Source organism: Montipora foliosa, chromosome 5 (assembly GCF_036669935.1).
Source record: "Montipora foliosa isolate CH-2021 chromosome 5, ASM3666993v2, whole genome shotgun sequence".
NCBI lineage: Eukaryota > Metazoa > Cnidaria > Anthozoa > Scleractinia > Acroporidae > Montipora > Montipora foliosa.
This window is the reverse complement of record NC_090873.1, coordinates 35,835,474-35,852,973: the sequence shown is the minus strand read 5'-3', so window position 1 is coordinate 35,852,973 and position 17,500 is coordinate 35,835,474. Positions and strand designations below refer to the sequence as shown.

Below are 17,500 nucleotides of genomic sequence, written 5' to 3'. Positions count from 1 at the left end.
TAACTTTTACTTTACTAGATAAGTAGGAAGAAACCAGGTCTTTTGTTTCGAATTCTTTACAAACTTTAACCCATTCATCCCTGAGGCGACCCCCATTGAAGGGGTGAAACCGTCTAGCGTTATATCCCTCAGATCCCCACGCAAATTTTCGAAGTGTGAAGAAAACATTCTTTCCGAACAGATATTTCAAGGAAATCCTACCTAGGGTGGAATCGTTCAGAATCCTTCCTCCCCTCACCCTCCCCCCCCCCCCTGCCCCTCCTTCGAAGTATCATAAAGTAATCTTTTCAGTAAGGCAGAGATGCTCCACCAATCGTTTACCCGACTCGTTAAACTGACTTGAGACCCATTATATTGATATTTCATTACTGCATTGAGTGATGATAAATAAACGAATTCGATTAAGTAAATATTTCTTTGCCCGTGTATGCAACTTGCGTTCAAAGATATTTGATAAATTTATCGAATTCATTCGGTAATGTTGACCCTCGTGCCTTTTGGCAAAAAAAATGAAGTCCTGACGACAACCAGATGCGGAAAGACTTGAAAAGTAATTTTTTTGCAAAATAAAAAAAAAATCAATGCTTTCGTCCTTTTTTTAAAATCGGATGCGCGTTTTTATTTTTGGCGAGACTAAAATCATATAATAGAAATATATTAATCTGTAAACTATGTTTAATTGAAGTGATATTCTTACAAATTGTCACAAACATTCAGTCTAGGCGGATATCAACACTTCCTCCTTTTGCAATGTAAGAAATTCAATGTGATAATTTTATCGTAATATCGATATCGGCTGCCGGAGAATTCATTACTTAAAATATCCTATGAGTGCAGAACTAGCTAGATCAGGTCAAGTAAGAAAAAAATCTCAAATAGTACAGAAAAACATCATCGATATTTTTGCTTTCTTTTCGTTTTCGTCGACGCATGAGTTAAAATGAAAATTATTCGTTCAATAGGAATCACATTCGTAATCAATCGCAGTGCTAGGGTGTTTGATTGGGTCTTGATAACCACGTGACCAATTATCACCATGCCAACGATTGTGAGTTTAGGGCTTAAAAATAGTATCCTGATATAGCAGGTGGGTGAGTATTCGAAAGTATGAATTTTAATTTGACAGGCACAGTCAACTGTTTCAAGAAGTGAACCCAATTATAATATAGGCCAGTGTGCATTCAGTTGAATTCAACCGAAGCAACAGAGCACGTCGACAAGCCTTAAAGTATCCATCGCTTTCATAAATTCGTTGTGATTACTTCCACTGCTCAAACGAAGCCACCAGCATGTTGAAAGTTTTCGTGTACTTGATTCTAGCCATATCTCTAACAAATGCTTCGCCTCTGAGGAATCGATTCAGCGAAGATTTTGATGATTTTTCGAGGGAGACAATGCCTGCGAAAGAAAGCTCCGATGTCGTAGACTTTTACGATGCTTATTTACGCCGAAGAGAGCCCAGCGAAAGTGAGTTCTGTTTGTGAACAATCTCATGGTTTCTTACATACAGCCCTTATATTTGCTTGCAGTAGATTGCATGTTATTGTTTACTTTGTTACAGGTCGACTGGAAGATTATCTTCTGTCGCAACCGAAGCCAATGGAAGATGAAACTTATTCCCGAGAAATACCTGGTAAGCTATGAGTAATTTTCATGTATTTTTCTCTCTCATTATAGAAAAAAAACTTCGTTAATTCAGTTTCTTTGGTAATTTCTGTTTCGAGCAGCTAAGTTTCGTTGAAGCATCTTGAAAGAGCGTAATATTAATGATCCAGTGTTGCCAAAATGGAAAATATCATGATATATGATGTTATAAGTCCAGAACTTTACCGTCTCCGGCGGTCTTATCGGAAATAGTCTCTTTGGTTTCCGAGCACGTTAACCTATGATTTTAACCTATGATTTTACTTAATATGCAAAAAAAAACTCGGTTGAGAAATAACCATTGGGGGAGGACCGACAAGCGAATATCGGATATACTTAACAATTAAATGATTCGTAACCAGATGGTAATCCTCGTCATAATTCTCTTGGCCTCTGAATTGTTGAAAAGATATTATATTTTTTCCTATGTTATCAAAAGAAGTTGTAGATGAATGTATTACGTTAGACATCGAAACTCAGTAAAAAAGGGCATAAGAATTTTTTTTTCTTGTGCACGGAAAGTATACAAAATTTGAATAACAATTTTCTTGTTTTTGAAAGGCTGTTCCAATCAACATCTGTTCCTCACAAAGTGAACGCTAAAGATGAAAACCAAAAGGACTTTCATTTTCCGCTAGCAATATGGTCGGCTTTGGCAGTTCACGAGCGTTCAGAGACAATTGATGAGGGAAACATTTTAGATATGAAATTTTACATTCTAAGAAATAGTTAACTCCTGCCTTTTTAGATAACATCTATCAAGAGGCGGTCTACTAGAAGCTACTCCATTTTTAATTTCAAACTTCAGTGAAAATAAGTATAAAAAACGCTTTTTTTCATCCGAGCGTTTTCAAAATTACTAAATGCATCCAGTCACTCAATGAACAACTGTGCTTAAAAAGAAATCTTTCTCTTCCCTGTAACTTTGAAATTCATTATTTGTGTTTTTTTTTTTTTTTTTATCTAAAAGATCCCGAAAGAGCAAACTTTAAGAGGGAATACTTCTTTCAAATTTGAATCCGGCACTTATTATAGCGTGGCTCAATATAGCGATCACGTTCCAGATTGTGGTACCTTATCCACGTAATGTTGCAGAATCAAAATTTCATGAAAAAACTACGGTTTTGATCCGTATTAGCTATTCACTAGACTGTATAAAGGGCACAATTAATCATTTTGGGATGTATTTACATGCAGTATTGTCAAGCGGTAAAGAATCCATGTTCTTGGTGTGTTGGTTGAAAAACAACGTTACCTTGTTTGTTGACTCTGATTCAACATAACGCAACTATAAGAAGCCAACCACTCGTTTGTTTTCATAGAATGAAAAGGATAAATTATGGATTATCTGAATATGCAACATCGTTAAATTCAGGTGATATGCAGGGCGGGTTTTGATCCCAGAATACTCAACCTAAGCACCGAGTTATGCCGCCCCCTCATTCCAATTTGAGGGACAATTGAGAATCGTCGGGAAGCTACACAAGGACCCGCAACAAAAATTCTCCTTCCTTCGTGTGCCTAACAGCTGGCAATGAAGGTTTCATTTTTTTTTTCCTCCACATCGATTACAAAATTTGAAGTCAGTCAAACTCGTTGCACAAAGCGATCCCGTGCTTCTAAAACGAACACGGTTTAACGTTAACCAACGAAAGCAAAAGGAGAAAAACATTTTGCTTTTTGAAGCGACTTTTTTATTTATTTATTTATTCGCGCAATCACCAAAATAATATAGCTATAATATTGGAAACGCCAAAAGGTAAGTTAGTTACGTATTCATCATCATGATACAACGAAACCATTAGGAACTCTTTTTACAGATTTATGTGGATGGTGTCTCGACAAACGGGGCAGGGCTTTCGCACCCTCACCAAAATAATATTGGAAACGCGGCGCCAAATTCGGTTACCGACTTAAGCTTGGATCTAACTCTCCCTCTCTGCCACGGTGGTGGACATTCTGATGTTATGGGCTATGCTCTTTGCATATTACAGAATTAGAGTAAGAATTAGAAATGTGAGGAAGAGCACAAGTTGTTGGTGAGCTGCTGACCAAGATGAGCCGTGAATGTCAATAACCATAGGGTCCGTTTTCCTTGTAAGATTCAAATAACTGAGAGCACCTTTCGAAGACGTTCGTGGTATGAAAATATCGCATCACTGGCTTCAAGTGTGTTTTTCCGCATGGCTCCAGTCTTAGTTTGCATTAAACCAATCCTCTGCACTGAAGCAATGCGACTTTCGTTACAGACTTGACTGATTAGGGTGTAATGTGAAGGGCTAGGAAGATATTCTTTTGTTTTAGTACTAATAAGCCTTCAAGCCTCGCTGCGACGAGCAAATTCAAAAAGAATTTTAACAACGACTGCAAAATTCTCGTGCTCTCATTGGCTAATTTTTATTGTCAATAAGCGGACAGACGCATGGATTTATAATTTATGCGATAATGACGCGATATTGCACGCGTCAGATTGAAGTCTCTCGCATTTTTGTCTCGCGTTCTTCTCGTGTTTTGACTTAATTTTGACCCCTCTGCCTTTTTTTTATTGTAAAAAACAAATTGATGTCAGTTTTTCATGTGTCTGTCCTGTTATGACTAAACTGATGATCAATAACAGGAAAGACGCATGAAAAACTGCCATCAATTTGTTGAATTTATTTCAAAATGAGAGCATTAGGTGTAATTAAAGAATGTTAAGGTGGCCGTCATTTATGAAAGTGGTCTATAAGGGATAGACACTATGAATAGAAAGTCTTATAAATCCGCGGACACACTCTCAAAACTTTCCACAGACTTGTTCATTTGGCGACAAAAGCATAAAAGACCACGTATCGAAGACATCTCGACTTCATTTTCAAGTAATCGAAATAACGGTCATTTGAAATTGAAATGAAGTGTGTGTGCGTGTTGTACTTCAGACAGTGAATTGGTGCTGCGCAGTACAAAAGGTGTTCTATGTCAATACATTCGAGCGAATTTTGTCTTAGAGACAATTCGCGCAAAGTATTTACATAGAGCACTTTACTGGTCGCAAATTAATTCGCTGGCTGACGTATATTTCAATTTTAAACGACCGCTACTTGGAGCACTTTTAAATATGAGAATAAGACGACTTCAAAATGTCATCTTTAATCGCTGATCTTTGTTGCCACGTGCTTTTCAAAATGTTCAATGTGACTTATTGTTTGTTCTTTGCTAAAAGATATTTCCAAAGATCGAACATGAATCAAAATCACCGCTGGGTTTCTTCGTACGGCCCCTTGTCCAATAAGAAAACCACACTTATTCAATGAAATATGTCCCAAAGCGTTGCCTTCCCACTGGTTGGGTGAATGCTTGAATTGTCCAGTAGCAATGCTACAAATTAAATATAAGAGAATTAGATCTTTTTACCCCGGAAATGCCGGACACAAGCTCAAAAACAAACTCATCACTTTAATTGGCCAACAGATGAAATGGCTGCAGCTTTACGAGAACCAAGCCAAGTGCTTTCCAATAGCTCTCTCCTAAATGAGTCCAAAAGACTAAGGTTGCTGGAGACAAATCATTGATTTCTTGACTTAGGTCTTTGGAGGATTCCATCTTACGATCTGTTGTGGCGCTTTAATTCCCGAAGACTATAAAGTCCTTGTTTTTAAACCAATTTCGGGATAAAGACAAAGGTATAAACATAACGCACTTTTAAGTGTTTTCGAGGAGAATGAGTTTTTCGTTATGTCGCAGCATATTATACTCTAGTGTATGTACAATTTTATATTATGGAGCCTTTGTGAGATTTCTTAATTATTTTGAAACGATTTTTTTTCTTACGACAGATGACGACGAGGATAGTTACTGGGGCGAGTCAAGGAATGACGACAGCTATGATTTTGCACAAAGGAAAAGGTTTTACGATGATGAGGACGCAGCAAACAACAAGTTTGAAGAGGCTAATTATCGCGGTTACACCAACGACGCAGATGTCGAAGAGTCCCTTTACGATGAAGAAGAACTACCTGACGAGGGAGAGGGTAGAAGCGACATGAACGAGGAAGCCTTCGAAGATGATCTGGAAGAGGATAACGAAGACGCCAATCAAGAATTCAACGACGATTATGAAGATGTTGATCCTAAAGAAGCCTCCGATGAAGATGAACAAGAGGAAGAAGAAGAGGAAGAAGAAGAAGAAGAAGAAGATGAGCCAGAAATGGACATCAACTACGCTACTGAAGACGAAGCAAAAATGGACAATAACGAAGAGGATGACATCATGACATCCGAAGAGTTCGAGAATTCTAATGATGAAGCCAAGGAAAAATATACGGGAGACTTCCTGGATGAATCCGAAGAGGCCGAAGAAGGATACAACGATGAACCCGAAGAAGAAACTGAGGAAGAACCAGACAAAACGGCCGAGGATTCAGAGGACGAATCTGAAGACGAAACCGAAGATGAGTCCGAAGAAAAGTACCAAGATGAAACCGACGAAGAGCCGGAAGAAGCGTTCGATGAAATCGAATATCCCGAAGATGATCCAGAACCTTTGAAGGCAAAACTGTCAGATGAAATCCAAAGGATACGTTATCAAAACGATGATTTGAAAGATTCCGAAGACGAAGTCCAGGATTTCGATGAAAGTGAAATGGTGAATAAGGAAGACATAACCAGGGAAGAAGCCAAAAGCGATGCATCATTGAAGCAGCGTGATGAGCGCTACCAGCCAGCCAAGCGTCTGCATGAAAGTTTGGCACGTCTCCGGAATCTTCCCTCTGAGAAGAATTTGAAAAATGACCGAGAGAAAATAGGTAACAAATCCAACTATTATGGTGTAATTTGTATTAGTTAGGGGATACCTGAAAGTATCCTTGTGTGATCCTCTAATCAGATTGGGAATCTAGAACATGATTTCCGCATTGGATAACTGATACCACTGACTGGAGCCCCAAGGGCAGGCGGGGTCTGTTGGAGGTGGGGAGGGAGTGCTTTAAACTCATTTTCATCTCTGAGTTGTAAACATGGGTCCTCAAAGCCCCATGAAACTAATTAACTTTTCTGGACTTAAATTATAGTAATGTGGTTTATAATATCGAATTTTAAAGGTTATAATGTAGGTCTTTCAGTTTAAAAGAATATTCAGCATAAAAACCAAGAAACTTTCTGAAATAATAACCGCAAGTACAAAAATTGTTGAAATATTTTAAAATATTTGAGGAAAAGGGGAGAAAATTTTAAAATTACCTGTTCTGGTGCAAAAAGTTGAATTTTGTTTTTATTTATTCTTGAATATGTGCTAACACCTGTCATTTCTCTATGACGAAAAACAATGGCAATTGTGCTTTTGCATATAATTTATTAACTTCGGTCTTCGGTAGGGCTTGATTAACAAAAATTCAGTCGCAATTTTGCGACAAGATACGAATGTCGCGAAATCGTCGCGCTGTATAGTATTGTGTTCTTAGCGGTTTAGCAAAACACCATATGAGCCCACAATACTTGTGTGTAAAAAAACCGCTGAAAATGGCGAATAAAGCGATGGCACAGAGTTGTGCACGTAACATCGCAGCTAAATTACGCGACAATTACAAGAAAATTCGCGGCGAGAAACAAATAACTTTGACATTTCGTTTTTTTGTTTTAGCAAAGGTAGCAGCAAAGGGAGCAACTGCCAGCCCTTTTTTCGAAAAGTGCGGATGTCTGTTGTTAAATGTAGTTTAATGTAGTATAATACAATGTGGAAAATCAAGTCGCAAACTTGAAATTGAAATTGTTTCCCTGGTATTTTTCCCAGCCTATAAAAGAGTTTTTTCTTTCCGTCAAAAAAAAAAAACCAAACTATTTCGAACAGTCTGTAAAAAGAAACTTTGTTTGCACAAAGAACCACATAAAACCCTTCAGCGAGGCGGCCATTTCTTGTACTGTTGTATATGACCTATTCAAGTTTCCAGGCTAAAACTTGGCCGGATGATTGGCTTATTCACAATTAACGCACCAAATTTGGAGAAAATCGGTCCATTTGGACCCATGGCGCGCGCGGGGACCGGAAATGAGCTAAATTAGCTAATGTTCTTTACGATGAAATGCAAATCCGAACCATATTGATCGACGTACTTTTGAAGGGCAGAGAAACGTTTCTTAGCTGAAATAGATGCGATGGATTTCCTGTCGATCAAATTAATGAGTGAAAAATAACAATCGAATTTATCATAGAAGTAGACACCTGGCCCAACCTCAGTTGTTCAAAAGGTGGAGAACGTTATCCATTGGATAGCGCAATTGGCTTCGCTATTACTTTTCCACTGACTGGATCGTTATTTATCCGGCGGATAGTGTTATCCATCGTTTGAACAACTGGGGCCTGGACCTTTCAGACGGATTCAGAACAACAATAATTGGCACTTAACAATATGAGCATTCAAGGGTGATTGCCTTTTCGGAAAAAGCGAAGGAGGTATATAAAATTCAGTTGAATAATAATGCAGATATTAAGAGGCCCTCTTCAAGGAAGCTCTAGGAGTGACATACTCTGTAATGCGTGTCTAAGTGTCGACATTAAACTACCTGCCACTTTGGTGCTTTCCCGTTTATTATGCCGACATACGAGAACTGCTAGATTAACCGCATATCATATTCCAAGACCAGCTATTCCAACGTGGTCATAAAAAAATTATTTAATCTGGGAACTGTAATACTTGAACAGAAAAGGCAGTGACCCGTTTCTTTTTTTCTTCTTTGTTTTCACAGAGAAAGAGCTCGACTACTTCAAGAAGAATACTTTGCCCAACAAGGCCAACGTTGAAGATTCTTATGTATTTGCCAAGTAAAGCAGATCAACTGCTCACCAAGCAATAAGCGTGTAGTTATAGATTTTTTCTTTATGTCTAAGTGCATGTAAACATCGAGAAAGATTTAAAAACATTTGTTTAGGTGAAAAACGTACAGTCAGCAAGCTCGTGCCCGACTCTTTGCTTTCATGATAAAGATAGCGGTAATTTCTTGTGGGCCAAGAAGTTTATAGAAGCAAAATATTTACCCACACATGAAAGTTCTAAACCAATCCGTGTTTAGTTCCGTTAATTTCGTTTATTTTTATATTGCGTTAATTTTACGAAGGTTTTGTAAACTCTTTTAAAGTTTAATTTTTTGAGCCGCTTGCTGTCGGCTGTTAATTATTTCATTTCTTTATTTCCTGACTCAACATAATATGATATATCGCTTAAATAAAGCTTTGATTTATTTGTTACAGGCTTGAAAATACTTTGCTCATTGAAGTAATATCTACTTTAGCCCATAGTGTAAATTCCCGCACTTGCCTAGCGATCGACTCCACTTACCTGAGCCGAAATGCTAGAATGGTGCTCGCATCACTTGTTATCTATTTTCTAAACCATTTCAACTAACATGTTGATAACATACCTCCGTAAAATCAAATCAGTGAAGAACTTCTCTATTTTTCTGATGCCACAAGATGGCACAGTCGGTTAGTGCGCGGCCTTTGTGCAGGAGGTCCTGAGTTCGATTCCCGGATCTCGCATCCTTGTTTCGACTTCTTTCCTTACCGTGTAGCTAAGTAGCTTTAAATACCCGTAACAAGGAGCACTGATGGGGAGGGGGGAGTAAAATGAGCGCACCGTCGACCTCAGGTTTGTCAGCAATTAAAGTTACTGTTACGAGTTATCGACGTTAAATATGGTCGCTCTACTTTACTTGACTTTGTGCTACAGTGGCTGAATGCAAGCTGAATAGAGGTCAAAAGAAAAGGTGAGGGGAGGTAGGGTTTTCTCACGCTCTCCTTTACTACCCCGCTTGTCTATATAGCCCTTTGACCTCTACCCAGTTTTCGTGCGGCCAAAAATCCATATGCTTGAAAGGCAACTCCCACAGCCTGCAATATCTTACCTATGCGCACAGCCGTATCACCGTGCATGGCAATGACAAAAACGAACTGGCAAACCTTTAACGCTCGAAACGTCAGCCAACTGATCTGTGTTGGGGTGTTTAATTAACCTTTGTCATCTCGGTGTAGCGGTTTTCAACTGAGTGTCGTAAAACAAATACCAAAGTAATTACTTCGACCAATCAAAGCAGGTGCAAATAGTGCAATGAACCAATCCAAATTGGTAGCAATTCCATATAACTTGCTCAAAGCGCGGGAAAAATCGCGTGTGCAAGTCGCGATTGGTTTTGCTTTTCCTTTTCATTGGTTGATAAACTGGCGCGAGATTTTTAAACCAATCACTAAGCGTAGCAATTGCAATCGTTTAATTTATTTCGACAGTCATTTAAGAACTGCTCTAAAACCAAATTTTCACATTTCACTCACATTTCACTCCTCATTGACGTAGCACCACAGTTTTTTAGTTACTTAACCCTTCAATGACAGCCGTGTACAGGGGTTTTGGTCTCATTGGGTCTCTTCAGTACGTAAGACACAAAACCAAGCTTGATCTCAAGAAATTAAACGTGTTGGGCGTTCCTGTGGCTTCGTAATAGAGCATCTCGTTGAGTAATAGTTTTATCCCCCGTTCAAAAGTCTAATCTTTCGCAATAAAGAATACATTGCGCCTGAAAATTCTACATATCATTTACAACAATTGTGAAAGTCTGATGATAACCATATGCTTAGTGTAGTTCATAAGGTATATTTTCCGTCAATGCAATGTGTACTGGATAATGTTAGCTTTAGGGATGTGTCAAAAATGGCCAATTTATTTTGAGAAAATTTCCAGAAGCTAAAAACAAAGAAACATAAGACACCTGACGCCCTAATTATAATACATTGAGAGTTTAACGGAATGCTTGCAAAAATGCGTAGCCTTCGAATTAGAAGTCCGCCACGATTATCCATTGCGTCACGGGGGCATCTGACGAGTGCATTTCGATGCTCAGATTATATTCTGAGCAGTTTGATGTGAGTGATTTGCTCCATTATAATATTAAATTTTTTAAATTTATTAACAAACTCATTAGTAGTTTTTCACACAGTTTTCTGTCATTTTTTAAACAGAGCAACAATCCGGTTGCATAAGCCACAGCCAGGTCCTGCTTAATGAGCGAATGAAGAAAGAGACCTGCAGTTGTGCGTTTATGTGCTTGCTATACTCTGATGGTGTATCTTCAGCTGTGGTGTCGCTGGCAAAACTACAACCCTCTTTCTTCATTCACTCATGAAGCAGGATTCTTGTTTGTTTGAAAAAGAGCCACCAGAAAAATGTTGACAAAGCATTTAATATTACAATGGGGCAGGTCAGTCTGATCAAACTGGTTAGAATGTCATTTTTTATACGATGCGTTGAAAATCAAATATGATGCTGAAAACAAAACTAAAAGGAAGAAGATTGACCCCGACGTGGCTTGAACACGCAGCCTTCTGATCTGGAATCATTCGCGCTACCATTGCGCCATGAAGTCGGCGAATAACGTCTACTCTTTTGGTTTACAGCGCAAACCACAAGTAGAAATATGGGATGAGACTTCTCAAATATTAATCTTGACAAAGAAAGATCGTGCACATGAGAGATGTCTTAACAGCAGAGACTGTTTTTGGTGGCATCGACTGACAGACGGATTGTTGCTTTGTTTGAAAAAGAGCAAGAAAATATTATCAAAGTATTTCATATGGGGCCGATCACTCTCAGACTAAACAAACTGATCAGAATCTAATCCGCAGGTGAAAAAGTGTTGTCAGATGCCTCTGTGGCGCAATGCGCTAGCCTGTTGGGCTTCTAATTCAAAGGTTGTGGGTTCGAGTCCCACCAGGGGTGGAGATATTTTGATCAAGTCGTCACGGGTCTGCCCAGGCACAATGATCTTAGTTAAAATTGTCGAGCACATTTTAGGAATTGTTGCTTTACACTAAAAGCAAAAGTTCTTGAAAACAAACCAGTCGAAAACACTTCCAGATCCGTGTATGACTCTGATCAAACAGCATACAATAAGCCATTTCCGAGTTGCTGCATGCCTCAGTTTCAAAGCGAGTCCTGGTGCTCAACCATTCAAATGGAAATGAGTTGTTTATTCTCATGCAAATCAAACTCATTTCCATTTCAATAGTTGAGCTCCAAGACTCACTTCGAAACCGAGACAAACAGCAACTCGGAAATGGCCTATTCCGATCGATGCAAACGGAAGGAAGTACACGTGTGAAACTACCTCAACGCAAACTTGAATGCAAGGGCAAAGCTCAAGCGCAGACGCAGACGCAGACGCAGACGCAAGATGAGGAGTTTTCCATTTTCTTGCGTTTGCATTTCATACGTGTGAATCGGGGAAACGCAAACGCAAGGCAAAAACGAAAAAAACAGAAGTTCATTCTCGTCCACCATTTTGGAAACAGGTCGGACTTGAACTGCGCCAGCGTGTCTCACTTCTCTTGTATTTGCGTTAGACGGGTGATTTTTGTTTGCGTTTGCATTTGCGTCGTAAGTGTGAACTTAGCTTAGGTAAAAGGTAAAGTCCACTACGACCCTAGAAGGCCCACCAGGCCGGTTTCTGTAGCCTACAGCGACTAGGAGTATTTCTACTCCCCCCTAGATGGGATGATAGTCCATCGCAAAGTTACCCCCAGCATTTTCGCCGGTACCCATTTATACAACTGTGTGGAGAGAGGCACCGTGAGAGTAAAGTGTCTTGACCAAGAACACAACACAATGTCGCCGGCCAGGACCCGAACCCGGACCACTCGATCCGGAGTCGAGGACACTGACCATGAGGCCACCGCGCCTCCCAGCTTGAGAGAGCAGTATTCCAAACAAACCACGTGATGCGTGGATGAAGTTAATTAAACAGAACACAAATTACCGTCGACGTGACTGAAATTTGAACACGTGACTCATTTGGTTTCATACACGGCATATAATTTTATACGATTCGTTGAAAATCAAACATGATGCTTAAAACAAAAGAAAAAGGAAGAAGTATGACCCCGATGTGACTTGAGCACGCAGCCGTCACACGTGCAACCATTGCATCAAGGAGTCGGCAGATAACGTACGCTCTTTTGGTTCACCAGGCAAAACACAGGTTGAAATATGGGATAATGCTTTTCAAAGATCGAACACATGATAGCGGTCTTGACAACAGAGACTGCTTTTGGTGACATCGACAGTCCTTCCAACAACTCAAGCGCAAGTTATGTTTAGAACCTTTGTCTTTTGACAGCTGTGTGATAGCTTCTGGCAGGAAGACTATTGTTGGTGGGTTTCATACCTTTGGAGTTCTGAAGCACTGCAGTTATTTGGATGTTGTGTTGGTTTTCTTCAACAAGTCTTTAGTAAGACGCCAGTAGCAACGATGGCAACGGTTCAGTGGGGTGTGCTCCGAGTTACGAGCCGCCTACATCACGGCTGACTGCACAAACCAATAATATCATGTTTCTACTGCCCAATCAGGTTAAATTTTAGAGTACTTTCAAGTATTGGGGGAGCTGCGGGGGAAGGGGGGAGGTCCGCATCCCCTGCACCATACTCCGTAGATCCGTCCCTGATGGAAAATATATGCTGTTTAATTGACCTCATCCACCTGACTGGAAGTTGTTTCAAATGGTTTGTTTTGAAGATTTTTTGCTTTCTTGGGGTATAGCTACAATTAATTTGTAAAATGCCTGACAATAGACCAATTTCGATATATTAAAATTCAGTCCTAAATGAAAGGCATCATCTCGAGGCTCTGGCGAATAAATATAAGGATTTGTATGATTTTATTCCCCAGAGCTTCGAGATGATGCCCTCTGTTTAGGGCTGAATTTTAATATATCGAAATTGGTCTATTACGACGGAAAGTATGGTATACTCCTGAGCAGTCATGACAATGGCGAATAGTGATGAATGATCAAAATAAGTTCATCACTAGTGGTACTCGACCCCAGAACCCTTGAAGACGCTAGTCCACTGCGCCACAGGGGAACCTGGCAAAACTTGTTCCCAATGTAATATTGAAAACTTTGTCAACAGTTTTCAGCATTTTTTCAAACAAAGTAACAATCGGGATGCATGAGCCAAATTCAGGTCCTGCTGCATGAGCAAATGAAGAAAGAGAGTTGTAGTTCTGCATACTAGATAGTTAAGCATTTCGTGGTTGTGCGTTTATCTTGCTATTCTGATGGTGTATCTTATAAGTGGTTTGTTCTCTCAAGTCAGCAGTGATGTTTCATACAGACAGACTGTTGTTGTCAGGGTTTCATTCCATTTGAGATCTGATCACTGTAGTCTTAGTCCCATATTTCTACCGGTGTCTTTTGGAGGGGAACCCAAAAATCTCATCTAATTAACCTCATCCGCGCATGTAGAAGTTGTTTTAAATGTTTTTTTGTGATTTTCTGCTTTCTTAGTGTAAAGGCCTGTCCAAACGGGAAATGTTTGGTGACCAAACAACATCAAACATGCTAATATGAAGTGAGTGGCCAAACGGTTAAAACATGTTTGATCCAACTCAAATAAAACTGCACAAGCAAAGAACGATGAGTCACAAATACGAAAACAACACGTGAGTACATTCGGGTGAGCAAGCATGGTATGCATGCGCGCGCCAAACATGTTTGATACGGCTGTTCAAACGAAAAAAACTTCAAGAACAAAAGTAGTGTTTTTTTGTTGTTTGATCGAATGTTTGATGGCCTTCAAAGTTTATCAAACACGCTCAAACAGCACCAAACAAGGTGGCCAAACTGTGAAATGTTTGGTCACCAAACAATGTTTGATGGTGTTTGGTTGCAACGCAAACATTTCCCGTTTGGGCAGGGCTTAATTAATAAGGCAACGATTGTAATATTGGCCTGAGAATTGCAAAGGAAAGCATTGTATTCTGGACAGTCATGACAATGACCAATTGCAATGAACTGATCAAAAGAAATCTACCCCTGGTGGGTCTTTGAATAAGGATAGAAGTCCAACACGCTGGTCCAATGCGCCACAGGGGCATCTGTCTGGACTTTCGATACGCAGATTAGATTCTGAGCAGTTTGATCCGAGTGGTCTGTCCAATTGTAATATTAGATGCTTTGTCAGTATTTTTATGCTCTATTTCAAACAAAGAAACAATCCGGTTGTCAGTGAATGTCATCAAAAACAGTCTCTGCTGTCAAGACCTCAGAAATGTGCACTACCTTCATTCATCAATGTTTCTACCTGCGTTTGACGGGGAACCTAAACAGTGGATGTTATCTGCAGACTCCGTACGTGGTACAATGGTTAGCGCGTCGGACTCCAGATCAGAAGGCAGATTTCTCAAGTCACGTCTGCGTCAACCTTCTTCCTTTTACTTTTGTTCTCAGCATCATGTTTGATTTTCAACGAAGCGTACAACGAAACGTATAAAAATCACGTATGTCTGACATCAAACTGGTCACTTTTTAAGTCAAGTTGGCATCGATGTACACTTTCTTTTGCGCTTCCGGTCACATGTCAAGCTACAAGAATTGACCAATAAAGGAGGAGACCATAATAAAGCTGTCAATCCCTTAAAGTGGTACTATGATAAAAAAATCACTTCCTTTTTTCTTCCGATTTTGAAAATGTGCTTGCTTAATCTGCCTGGCAAAAATTTGAGCTTTGATTCTTATCCAAAGGCTGTTTACTTTGAGTGTACGATGGATCAGGTAGGCAATAAATTCCTATTGAAAAAATATTTTCCATCTCAATCCTTAAGGCCAAGGAAGATATTTAATTTCAAAAGGAGGACAATTGATCCCAACGGTCTAAATATCTCCGAAGAAACATATTTGATTTAAGTTTCTTCTGTTATTTTCCCGTTACACTTTTAGTATTTGAATTCAATTACTTGTATTACTTTTTCTTTCAGTATTACATCTACATCCATTAAATATATATTTACATAGAAGCAATCCAATGTAAACTCTCATTGTACCTGAAGAAGGTTAGTTTGGCCAGCCGAAATATAGTACACTACGTTGAATCGTCTCTTGCTGAAAATATTTAGCGAGAGAAAGTCCTCCAACGCTTGTTCCGCAAAAGAAATATGAAAGAAGGAGTGTCCACGATAATCTTTGGTAAACTCTCATGGGTAACTTCAGCTGCCGATAATAAACCCCCGAGCTCTGCGATTTAGTCCAATATAATGACCAAACAGAGACTGGTATGTTCAGTTCTCTCGCTGACAGTGCAAACACGGTGAATATTATGCTTTTTCCAAAGACTGTAGGTAAAACTGCTAGAACATCTCCCCTTAGCAGACTTGTCACAGCGGTTTCCTGTGCTGGCTTCAAAATAACCGTTTTACCTCTCGAATTGAGAAAAGATCAGACAACGCTCTACTTATCGTTCGCTTCACATCTCCCATGATTCTCTGTGGTAATATCTCTTGAGAGATCGACCAACTCTGACCATAAAATAATACTTCATTGTTCTTTTGACACCTACTCGACCAATTAGAAACCCCAAATGAATAAAGGGGGTAGTTTCTAAAGAAACTGTGGTGCTGCGTCAGTTGGGAAGCAGTACACAAAAGCGAGTCGCTCTGACGAAGGGCTAACTTTGAGAATCCCTGTACGGTGGTCAATTTACATTATCAACTCCGTTGATAAAACCAATTTTTTTGAGTACAATTAGAAACCCCGTCAGCTGGTCGATGGGCTTTGACTTTTGTCCTTAGAAATCATGGGTTTTCCGTCCTCGTCCCAGATCTTCGTCCCAGTGTCTCCGATTAAAACCTTCACAAATCTCGTGATTCCAGCTGTCAGCTATGAAAACTTCCGTTTAGGGCAGTCATGCCAATAGGCCATTTTACGGATATGGCGGCCATTTTGAAATCCATTGTTTCAAAGAGCTATTATGGGATTCAAAGGGGGCAAATTAGTATGCATTGGCCCCCTTAGAATCCCGTAATAGCTATTTGAAACAATGGACTTCAAAATGGCCACCATATCCGTAAAATGGCCTATGAACAATTGTCATAAACTGATCAAACCCACAAGCTTTGAGTTAGAAGTCCATTGCGCCATAAGGGCATCGATACGCAAGCAGTTTGATCAGCTTGATCTTCCCAGTTTTAAAATGATTATTAAGGCTTTACCAATTGGTTTCTGTCCTTTTTCAAACAAAGCAACAATTCGCTTGTCAGTCCGGATATCCCCAAACACTTTCTATTTCAGAACTTCCGCAATCTATCAAGTGACCAGCTGACCCGTCATATCTTCTCGCAACCTCCTGTAGCAGCGGCATACAAACGCGATCTCAACCAAAGAAACTTACTTGTACACTCAACTGACCACGCACGTACTGATCAGAGTAGCACGCGTGCCTGTCAACATCCACGTCGCCACAACTGTGCGTACGTCAGTCCCGAAACAGAGATACGAGGTCCTCGATGGTCCTCGATGCTCCTTTTCCATCCATGGCCATTTTACCTGCCAGAACAGTAATCTTGTATACTGCATATCCTGCAACCGATGTCCTACCATTCTTTATATGGGTGCACCGGTGAGACCGGACGGAATCTCAGGAGTGGTTTTAGCGAACACTTACGAAGTATACGGAACAACACCCCTGGTTTCCCTGTGGTCGAACATTTCAACTCAGCGGGACACAGTATTTCAGATATCCGGATACGGGGTTTGCAGTTATGCCGCGGTACTAATCTCCAACGAAAGCAACGTGAAATGAAGTTAATTTTCCATTTGGAAACTGTACAGCCTGATGGACTTAAAATACTTTACACTAGTGTAACCATTTCTGCAATTTCACAAAGATCAGATGAAGAATCGCTCAAGAGGAAAGTAAAGGACTGCAACAAAGTTTTAAAAACATTTTGTAATCAGAATGGCTGGGGCTTTGTCGAACACTTGAACATCGACGAAACATGTCTGAACAATTACAAACTCCATCTTAACAAGAAAGGTATTGCTATTTTAGCGAGTAATTTTGTA

At 39.8% G+C, this 17,500-nt stretch overlaps 1 protein-coding gene across 1 annotated transcript; it reads left to right on the top strand.

Moving 5' to 3' along the window:
• Nucleotides 1-1,085: 1,085 nt before the first annotated feature.
• LOC138004073 (aspartic and glutamic acid-rich protein-like) lies at nt 1,086-8,863 on the top strand. Its single transcript, XM_068850471.1, has 4 exons — nt 1,086-1,467; nt 1,562-1,633; nt 5,460-6,428; nt 8,365-8,863. Exons 1-4 carry the CDS (start codon nt 1,290-1,292, stop codon nt 8,442-8,444), a joined length of 1,299 nt encoding a protein of 432 aa, XP_068706572.1. The 5' UTR covers nt 1,086-1,289; the 3' UTR covers nt 8,445-8,863.
• The last annotated feature ends 8,637 nt before the right edge of the window (nt 8,864-17,500 follow it).